The sequence below is a fragment of the Cherax quadricarinatus genome, unplaced genomic scaffold, assembly GCF_038502225.1.
Source record: "Cherax quadricarinatus isolate ZL_2023a unplaced genomic scaffold, ASM3850222v1 Contig2059, whole genome shotgun sequence".
In the NCBI taxonomy this organism is placed as follows: domain Eukaryota; kingdom Metazoa; phylum Arthropoda; class Malacostraca; order Decapoda; family Parastacidae; genus Cherax; species Cherax quadricarinatus.
The window spans coordinates 41,319-52,624 of NW_027197085.1; the positions used below are offsets into that span (position 1 = coordinate 41,319).

Sequence of the window (11,306 nt, forward strand, 5' to 3'; positions counted from 1 at the left end):
AAATCAAATTTGACAATTTTTTTTTTAATGCAGGTTTTGGCAACATTGAGACGGCCCAGGTGTTCTTGAAGCTGATGAAACGTCTGGGCTATGAGAAGTTCTACTTGCAGGGAGGAGACTGGGGCTCCCTAATTGCTACCAACATGGCCATTATGTACCCTGACCAGTGAGTGCTCCAGCATTACCATGCTGGAATATTTCTTTCTGTATAACTTTTGAAGTAGGTTGGCAGACAGCAACTACACAAGGAGGTACACTGCTATCCTTCTGTCCTAAAGTTTAAAAAAGAAAGTTGTTAAATGTTTTATACTGGCAGGATTGCTGGTTGTTTTGCAAAGGAGAATAGTTACCTGTGGAGATATACTCAAGACACCAATAAGCACAGAAGGTGATGAAAGAATCAGCAAGTGAACTGAGATAAAAGACAAAACAATCTTGAAAGAGAAAGTTCACTGTTGACTCTTTTTAATATTACACAAATAACCTGCACATAGGAGTGTGACTGTGGAAATGGTTCAAGTCGGACCAAAACATTGTCGTGAGATTCTATGTGTGAGTTATTTGTGTATTGTTCCAGTCACTACTGTGTCTCTTTGTTCTTTATTGGTAAATATTGAACTGATATACTAGACTGACATCCATTATACACTACAAGTGCTTGAATTTACTGTGTATGTAGTACATTCTTTCAGTTCCACTAGGAAGTAGGTTAGACTGCTTCCTCTATAATCTACACACATTTTAGAAGGTGTCTAAAATGCTGGATGCAAGGGGCTAGTAACTTCTATCTTAACTAAAAAGACAAAGACGGGAAATTTTAAAGTTGGATTATTTAAATGTGCATGGATGTAGTACACCTAAGGGGATGTAAGGTTGAACTCCACTATGAGGTGGAACATATGGAACATACTGCCCCATTACCTGCTAGTAAATAGATGGAAATAAATGGTATAAAATAGTGACATGATGGAAAAATAGTCTCAAATGCAGTATAATGTGATCCTTTATTGACAACGTTTCCCTTACACAGTGAGCTTTATCAAGTCACAAACAGATCTGTTTGTTGCTTGATAAATTTAGCCCGTTGTGTATGCAAAATGTAGTCGGTAAATGATTGCATTGTACTGCATCTGTGTCTATTTTTCCAGTAAATAGATAATGGTGAATGTTTACTTTTTGGGGGCATCCAACATTGGTGGGAGGTGATTGATGTTAAAAAAAATATATACTCCTGTATTAGCCTGACTTGAGTCCTGAATGTGGGAGGGGTAATGCTTACACTCTGACAGAAGGGTGTGGATGTTGTAGTCTTAGTCACCTGAATTGTTATGTCAGTACACTTCTGGCAAAACATTGATTGAACTAATGATGGCAAATATGTTGCCCTTCTCTGGGTCATCTTGCCTTGGTGGAAGACAGGGCTTGGACAGGTATGAGTATGTTAGATAAGAGTGAGTGGAAGCAAATGGTTTTGGGAGTTAACAAGCTGTCGAATTGTGAGCAAGGTAACATTTTGTGAAGGGATTCAGGGAAATTGGTTAGCTGGACTCGAGTCCTGGGGGTGAAAAGTGCAATACCTGCACTCTGAAGGAGGGATGGAGATATCTGCAGTTTGGGAGGGCATCAGAACTGTAGTATCTGCATGCTTCTGGCAAGACAGTGATACAGTGGATGATGGTAAAAGTGTTTCTTCCTTTTCGGGTCGCCCTACGTTGCTGGGTGACGGCTGGCATGTTTAAAAAAATTTTTTATAAAAGCAGTGATTCTTGATAATTAAATATTTAGCAATATCTCATTTGTGTCTTTTGCTCCAGTTTTAGAAGAATAACCAAGAATGCGAGCTAAATGGGATGAGGAAGGGAAAGGTAGAGAGAGGGAGAAAGAAGGGAGAGGGGGGGGAAGAGGTTGACATGCACACATGCTCACTTGCTTGCTTGCTCACTCTTCCTCTCACTCACTCCATCAGAATTGTATGTATGACAAAGTAGTGGAAAGTGTCATATGTCACTGAAGGAAATTTACAAATGCTAATGAGAGTAGTTAAAGTGAATTTATATAAAACATTCTAACAGTATGATGTAAATTATACAACATAGCAAGACCTAAAAAAACAGTACATGTAGTTTTCAGAACAATATTATCTTCTCAGATGCCTATCTTCCTACCACACCTATGCCATATCCAATGTCCTACTATTTTCCTCCATAATTAGCATATCAACTGAGGCCAGACCTTTCTCTTAACTTCCCATTTATGTTGACAGTGGTATAAAATACTGACAAGTTGATGAATAAGACATGTGACAGTTGGGTATCTTTATTCTTGAAATGTTTCTCCTGTATAGTAGGCTTCTTCAGTCAAATGCAGAGGCAGCAGGTGTAATAGCAAAGTAAAGATGATGTAATTAGTCCATCAACCTTGGAGCAATAGTATTTGAGGTGGTCAGTCCCTCAGCTTAGAGATTTCAACTCCATGGAGCTTACTCATCAACCTCCCACTTACTGCTGCATCTCTCTCTCCTTTTTTTTTTTGGACCATTACAGTTTTAAACTACCATGCTAAAAGTTCACTCTTAATTTAATTTATTTTTAATTAATTGATTTATTCCAGCATTTTAGGGGTACATGTGAATATGGTTTTTGTCAATTCTCCTGCCGTGACACTCAAAATGATTTTGGGAGCCTACCTGCCAGCAGGAGTGCTGGTCGCTAAGGAAGACCAGAACAAATTGTACCCACTGTCAAATCTTTTCTCCATGATGGTTATAGAATCTGGCTACATGCACATACAGTCCACCAAACCTGACACTATTGGTAAGTGTTTTCACATTTATTGTTTTATGAAAGCTGTATTATCCACTGCTCTTATATTTACTTGTTTCAGTCTTCAACTGAAGGGGATACATAAAAATCTTCAATTGATCACTGCAGTGATCAGAAAGAAACTGGACTATGTATTTATACATTCCCTTTCGGTGAAGAAGAGAAAGCAAGTGGATGTTGTAACTGGAGTGTACTATACTGTACATTGATTTATTTTGCTTTCATCTGAATTGGATGTAAATGTTCCCTGCTTTGTTAAAAAAATGTTTATACAGTAATATAATCTTTTGCACTACATCAGCTGTTTAACAAGTCTGACCCAAGAGGCAAGGCTCATTTGAAAAACTTGAAACTCACCAATGTATGACCCAAAGAAAGAAACTCATTTGCCAACATTTATTCAATAGCTGTCTTACTTGCCAGAAGTACAGTGGAACCTCGGTATGTGACCTTAATTCATTCCGGAATGCTGTTCGAGTGCCGCTCCGTTTGAGTATCGAACAAGTTCTTCCCAACCAATTTTCTGTTTGGTTTGCTGTTATTTTTTTTTTTTTTCAACAAGTCGGCCGTCTCCCACCGAGGCAGGGTGACCCAAAAAAGAAAGAAAATCCCCAAAAAGAAAATACTTTCATCATCATTCAACACTTTCACCACACTCACACATTATCACTGTTTTTGCAGAGGTGCTCAGAATACAACAGTTTAGAAGCATATACGTATAAAGATACACAACATATCCCTCCAAACTGCCAATATCCCAAACCCCTCCTTTAAAGTGCAGGCATTGTACTTCCCATTTCCAGGACTCAAGTCCGACTATATGAAAATAACCGGTTTCCCTGAATCCCTTCACTAAATATTACCCTGCTCACACTCCAACAGATCGTCAGGTCCCAAGTATCATTCGTCTCCATTCACTCCTATCTAACACGCTCATGCACGCTTGCTGGAAGTCCAAGCCCCTCGCCCACAAAACCTCCTTTACCCCCTCTTTCCAACCCTTTCGAGGACGACCCCTACCCCTCCTTCCTTCCCCTATAGATTTATATGCTTTCCATGTCATTCTACTTTGATCCATTCTCTCTAAATGACCAAACCACCTCAACAACCCCTCTTCTGCCCTCTGACTAATGCTTTTATTAACTCCACACCTTCTCCTAATTTCCACACTCCGAATTTTCTGCATAATATTTACACCACACATTGCCCTTAGACAGGACATCTCCACTGCCTCCAACCGTCTCCTCGCTGCTGCATTTACCACCCAAGCTTCACATCCATATAAGAGTGTTGGTACTACTATACTTTCATACATTCCCTTCTTTGCCTCCATAGATAACGTTTTTTGACTCCACATATACCTCAACGCACCACTCACCTTTTTTCCCTCATCAATTCTATGATTAACCTCATCCTTCATAAATCCATCCGCCGACACGTCAACTCCCAAGTATCTGAAAACATTCACTTCTTCCATACTCCTCCTCCCCAATTTGATATCCAATTTTTCTTTATCTAAATCATTTGATACCCTCATCACCTTACTCTTTTCTATGTTCACTTTCAACTTTCTACCTTTACACACATTCTCAAACTCATCCACTAACCTTTGCAATTTTTCTTTAGAATCTCCCATAAGCACAGTATCATCAGCAAAAAGTAACTGTGTCAATTCCCATTTTGAATTTGATTCCCCATAATTTAATCCCACCCCTCTCCCGAACACCCTAGCATTTACTTCTTTTACAACCCCATCTATAAATATATTAAACAACCATGGTGACATTACACATCCCTGTCTAAGACCTACTTTTACCGGGAAGTATTCTCCCTCTCTTCTACACACCCTAACCTGAGCCTCACTATCCTCATAAAAGCTCTTTACAGCATTTAGTAACTTACCACCTATTCCATATACTTGCAACATCTGCCACATTGCTCCTCTATCCACTCTATCATATGCCTTTTCTAAATCCATAAATGCAATAAAAACTTCCCTACCTTTATCTAAATACTGTTCACATATATGCTTCAATGTAAACACTTGATCTACACATCCCCTACCCACTCTGAAGCCTCCCTGCTCATCCGCAATCCTACATTCTGTCTTACCTCTAATTCTTTCAATTATAACCCTACCGTATACTTTTCCTGGTATACTCAGTAAACTTATTCCTCTATAATTTTTACAATCTCTTTTGTCCCCTTTCCCTTTATATAAAGGGACTATACATGCTCTCCGCCAATCCCTAGGTACCTTCCCCTCTTTCATACATTTATTAAACAAAAGTACCAACCACTCCAACACTATATCCCCCCCTGCTTTTAACATTTCTGTCATGATCCCATCAGTTCCAGCTGCTTTACCCCCTTTCATTCTACGTAATGCCTCACGTACCTCCACCACACTTACATTCTGCTCTTCTTCACTCCTAAAAGATGGTATACCTCCCTGGCCAGTGCATGAAATTACCGCCTCCCTTTCTTCCTCAACATTTAAAAGTTCCTCAAAATATTCTCGCCATCTACCTAATACCTCCCTCTCCCCATCTACTAACTCCCCTACTCTGTTTTTAACTGACAAATCCATACTTTCCCTAGGCTTTCTTAACTTGTTTAACTCACTCCAAAATTTTTTCTTATTTTCATTAAAATTTCTTGACAGTGCCTCTCCCACTCTTTCATCTGCTCTCCTTTTGCACTCTCTCACCACTCTCTTCACCTTTCTTTTACTCTCCATATACTCTGCTCTTCTTATAACACTTCTGCTTTGTAAAAACCTCTCATAAGCTACCTTTTTCTCTTTTATCACACCCTTTACTTCATCATTCCACCAATCACTCCTCTTTCCTCCTGCCCCCACCCTCCTATAACCACAAACTTCTGCCCCACATTCTAATACTGCATTTTTAAAACTATTCCAACCCTCTTCAACCCCCCCACTACTCATCTTTGCACTAGCCCACCTTTCTGCCAATAGTCGCTTATATCTCGCCCGAATATCCTCTTTTTCATAAAATATGTATTACTTATTACCAAATTTCGAAAAAATTCTGCTATTATCCAATGTTTTTAACATCTTCACTATCAGGATCCCCAGAAATAAATAGGCTGACAGTGTTGGGAATTTTCGAAAAGAATAATTTCACCTGAAACCAACTAAAATCATGTCTGTTCCAACAGTATGTCTTCCATTCTATCAAATAATACTAAGAAACTTCCAATTAAACCATAAAACTATGCTAGAGCACACCTCAAGGTTGCTATTTCAAATCAAACACAGGTTCAGAGGTTTACTTTTCCCATCATGCACCATGAAGAGCAGGATTCTTTTATACCCTGCACACTCGCTGCACAGACTGATTTTCTCCTGTCTAGACCAAAATTTAATGTTCACAGTTTATCTAAGGGAGCTGAATTTAAAATGCAGATCCACATGAGCAATGCTGCCATCATTATCGTAGATCTGTGGAAGTGACAAAGAAAGGCTTTAAAATTCAAGTGATTTAAAAATTAGCAAATAATAATATAATAATTTCTTTTTCGGGCCACCCTGCCTTGGTGGGAATCGGCCAGTGTGTTAATAAAAAAAAAAAAATAATTATATACAGGAGGGTCCTGCTTATACAGGCAGGTTAGGTTCCAGGCTACTGCATAGAAAGCCTGATAACATGTTTATACTATCATATTAAGTGAGCAATAGAGCTAGGCCTAAAAGATGCATATACCTTAAAATATTTTCATCCTTAGCTTATAGTGTGTGGTGAATATATTTATTGTAAGAAGTCTGAATAAATGAAGAATGGCTATAATTGAAAAAAAACACTGCATTAGCGAAATGCTGTAAGGAAAAGGCGCTGTAAAGCAGATCCTCCTGTATCTGTTTGAGAGAGATTTCACCTCCACAGCAGGTTAAACATGTCACCACCACAGGTGAGGTGTGCAGGTGAACCATCTCTCAAGACACCCAGATGTTGCACATGTGTCCTATTTATCAACTTGTTGGTATTATGTGCCATTGATCTCATCATTGACTTATGACTTACAAACATATTGCATTGCAGGTTCACAAATTCTATCACAACTAGCGTACGCTTTTACTCTGAGGGATTTAACAAAAAAACTTATGGAAAGTTAGATACGTAAGTGGTATTTTTAGTTTTGTGTTCTGTGGCAAAAATTAAGATATAATAATAAAAATAAGGAAATTTTGAAATTATTCATTGTTTGTTTAATCTTCTTACAAAGATGATTAATAATGCAGTGGTCATCTGATTCTCATTTTCTAGCATCCCAGTTCGAGTACCTGCTGGACTGGCATCCTTTCCCCAGGAGATTTTAAACTTGCCCAAGAACTTTATTGCCCACAAGTTCTACAATATTGTCACTTACAAGTAAGAATGATTTCTTTTTCATTCATCTCCAATTTCTTTAGTAATTACGGTGTTTAATAAGGCCTCATCTGTCTCTAAGCTCCCAAGTAATGACAGCTATTAGTTAATGCATTTACCAGCAGATTCTGACTTTTTCATGTAAAAATTCGTTATTTGTAAAGTTTTACAAACTGCTGTAGTTTTTTAACTATTTGTTCATTTAAGATCATTTTTAAATTGTTTGTAAAGTAATATTTAATAATTGCATCACACATTTGATGAAAAATAATTTTCATTGTATTGTTTTAGAATGCTAAATATATAGCCATGCGAATTAGGAGTATAAATGATACATTTTTTAATCAGCCAAATGCATGTGCTAGAGTGCTAAATATAAGTGAAATCTTAAATGAAGAAACAAATCTTATCAATTTCACCAAAAAAAGTTATTTAAAAAAAAAATGCTGACTTTAAATCAAAATTTCCTCTCCACCTGAACTCTCATATTTAGATTAGGGAATTATTTTCTGAAGAATAGTTTGAATTGTTGTAGTCGTCCTGTTTTGTTGTATAATTATGAAACAGAGTACAAAAATCTATTAGTATTTGCTGTGGACATTCCTAAATGTCTTGCCAATTTCAGAAACTTAATATACCACTTAGAGGTCAAGACCATTTCCTAAGTGAGGTCAATTTTTAATATAAAAAACTCAATATTTTTTAATATCTGATAAGACACTGCATTTCCAGTTAAATATTATTGTTTCTGGATATTGAGAATTGGTTATCAATATTTTTCACTAAATTATTCTATTATTTTCCTGTATTATGTATAAAATATATTCTAAGTTATCAAAGAATTCAGCTGGTAGGGAAGGGGATGAAAGAGGAGATTAATGGGGAGGGGGAAGTGGATGATGGGGGGAGGGGGAAGTGGATGATGGGGGGAGGGGGAAGTGGATGATGGGGGGAGGGGGAAGTGGATGATGGGGAAGACAGTGGCAAACAGTTAAGAAGATGAGGAGGATGTGTGGAAAAGTGATGATGAGAGGAAGAGAAGACTATTTGGGGATGGGGGGGGGGTGGCTACTGTTACAACTTAAGGTGTTATACTTCAAGGGAAAGTGTCTTGGTGCTGGTAAAGGGCTCTTGATCCCTGGAATTGGTACTATCCTTTTCATTGGATCATATTTGATTACTCCTACACATCCCATTCCCCAGATACTGTATGACCCGTATGGGTCAAGCACTTCCCTATGAATGTAATCATTTTCTTTAACTCAGCAGCCATCTCCAACCACAGTAGGTTGGCCCAAAGAAGGCAACATATTCACCATTATTCACGTAGTCGCCATATTTTTAGAATGTGTTTACATCACAGTTCAGGTGACCCTCTGACTACATCATCCCCACCCCCTCCTTCAGAGTCAGGCACTGCCTTTCCCACCTCCATGACTCGAGGTTGGCTAATAATCATCATCATCATATTGTCATCATCATCATTATCATAACTGATAACTACACTTACACTGACAGTGAGCAGCCAGCTGGGGGACACTTTGCAGCCATGGAGCGGCCAGCACTCCTTGCTGTAGATCTTCACAAGTTTGTCACCACCTTAGAGAAGACAACCTGAGTCTTCCAATGCATCTCTAACTTTATTTTAGCCAAACTAATTAATACCACTTATGTACATGTTTGTTCCCTACATCTTCTATATTTTGTTTCACTTAGAGCACATTCATCCATCTTCTGAAGTGTTAGTCACATAGATAAATATGTTGGCATTTGATTATGCATTTAGAAATTACGGAAGAGGATCGGCAATATTTTATATTACTGATAGTTATTATTAACTTGAAAGTGATTGTTAAGAATCCATAATGTATAAATATACTTAATGTATGAAAGCATGTTAAGTTGAAAGTGATATATGATGTGCCAAAAAATCTCTGCAATATTTTTTTTTAAGTCATGCCTTGCAGTAATTTGTGATGATGACACAAGTAACTCTTCTGAGGGAGTGGTGATGACACGAGTAACTCTTCTGAGGGAGTAGTGATGACACAAGTAACTTTTCTGAGGGAGTGGTGATGACACAAATAACTATTCTGAGGGAGTGGTGATGACACAAGTAACTATTCTGAGGGAGTGGTGATGACACAAATAACTATTCTGAGGGAGTGGTGATGACACAAATAACTATTCTGAGGGAGTGGTGATGACACAAATAACTATTCTGAGGGAGTGGTGATGACACAAGTAACTCTTCTGAGGGAGTGGTGATGACACGAGTAACTCTTCTGAGGGAGTAGTGATGACACGAGTAACTCTTCTGAGGGAGTGGTGATGACACGAGTAACTCTTCTGAGGGAGTAGTGATGACACAAGTAACTCTTCTGAGGGAGTAGTGATGGCAGACAAGTATTGACAACTCTATCTCGACATACTCTCCCAGGCTGTTTTATTTGTCTTATATCCCCACTCAGTGGAGGGAGGATATAAAGGACTCTTGATGCAAGGAACTGAGTCAGACATCATATTCTATGGATCAAACCTGATTGCCTTCCATTCCTCAAGGTGCTGTACAATCACTACAGGTTTATTACTCCCCTCCATGAATTAGCAATACTAATAATTTACCTGATGCTTACAAGGCCTACTTTATTTCCTTCTACTATCCTTGTGGACTCAGCACTTGGTCATGATTATAATAATAATACTTCCTTATACTTTCCACAATAATTTTCTTCCATTCACTTTTTTTTTTTTTTTTTTTAACTTTGCTGTCTAGAACATGCAGGTTATTCATGTGTCTTAACCATCAAGTATGTTTTGCCAGCACCATTTCTCCACACTTACATCTTTTTCTTCTTTCAATGCACCAGCTGTATCCCACTGAGGCGGGGCGGCCCAAAAAAGAAAACCCAAGTTTCTCCTTTTGCATTAAGTAATACGCATATACAAGAGAAGGGGTTACTAGCCCCTCGGTCCTGGCATTTACATCTTTTTATACAACTTTATTTTTCATTCACATCAGTATTACTGTACTTCACATCTGCATACTAATGGCTTTCATTTATGCCTCATAACATTTTATTACATGTAAACTGCATTATCTTTGTACAGCACATAGATAAATAAAAATTTGAATTTGAGGTGCCTAGATACTGGGGAAGGGCTCTTGATCCAGTAAATAGTAGTTATCTGGTTTTGAAAGACACGTAAGCCAAGTAGTTATCCTCCCTATACTTGGATCAAACTAGGTTACCTCCCACTGACCCATACAGGCTCAATGCTACCCCATGAATGTACTGTAATAATAATGTTGCAATTTTGAGGGAAATTTGAGTTATGGAGTTTGTTCATTTCTGGCAGAACAGCTGTTGAATGGATGATGGTGAATGTGTTTTCTTTATCTTATTTTTGGGGTCATCCTATCTGGTGTTAGATAGCCAGTGTGTTAAAATAATTCCTTTTATCAGTACTGTAGCACTTGTCAGCAACATGGCGGGCTAAATTTCTCTGGATACAGTATATATGTATTTTTTAATCAGAGTAGAAAGTACTTTTCTGTTCTGTTTGAAGTCCTATTGAAATTATTGACTCTTATGGGTTTAGCACTTAGTTATGATTATAATAATAATATTGAAATTGTTAACCAGAATTTTCATTGAGAATTCCAAATATTTGCTACCATAAAAATCTAAATTACATCACTAACAATTAATGCATAATAAAATTATTTTCTTGTGCTAACAGTTAGTCAGTGTTTTTTTCATACCTTTTTTGTTTTGAAAACCCTGAAATTATGGTAGTTTTGTATTTCAGTGTTATGTAGTGATTTGGGTTGGGTTTTTAATTAAGTTTTTCTTAATCACTTGCATGTAAAATTAATATTTTTTAGTTAATTCTTATTTATAATTGAAATTCATGAGCACAGTGCCAAAAAGAGAAAATCTAGGATGAATGGGATTGCAAAATGTTGCAAGAATATTCCAGCAAGTTGCTACTGGAGTTCAAAACTGAAGTGAGAGGAAGACGAAAAGATGTGATGAGAGGAAAAAGAAAAGATGTGATGAGAGGAAGAGGAAAAGAGAAGAGGTACAAA

At 37.6% G+C, this 11,306-nt stretch overlaps 1 protein-coding gene across 2 annotated transcripts in view; it reads left to right on the forward strand.

Moving 5' to 3' along the window:
* LOC128698552 (juvenile hormone epoxide hydrolase 1) overlaps positions 1-10,960 on the forward strand; it is a 52,071-nt gene extending 41,111 nt beyond the window's left edge. The window contains exons 8-10 of one of the 2 annotated variants that reach the window (XM_070081247.1): positions 6,887-6,964; positions 7,112-7,216; positions 8,732-10,960. In XM_070081247.1, coding sequence (XP_069937348.1) covers positions 6,887-6,964; positions 7,112-7,216; positions 8,732-8,831 — 283 coding nt within the window. In that variant the 3' untranslated portion in view covers positions 8,832-10,960. Of the gene's footprint in view, positions 1-33; positions 167-2,610; positions 3,047-6,886; positions 6,965-7,111; positions 7,217-8,731 lie in introns of those variants that run through there. The other variant, XM_070081249.1, reaches the window with a different exon arrangement.
* The last annotated feature ends 346 nt before the right edge of the window (positions 10,961-11,306 follow it).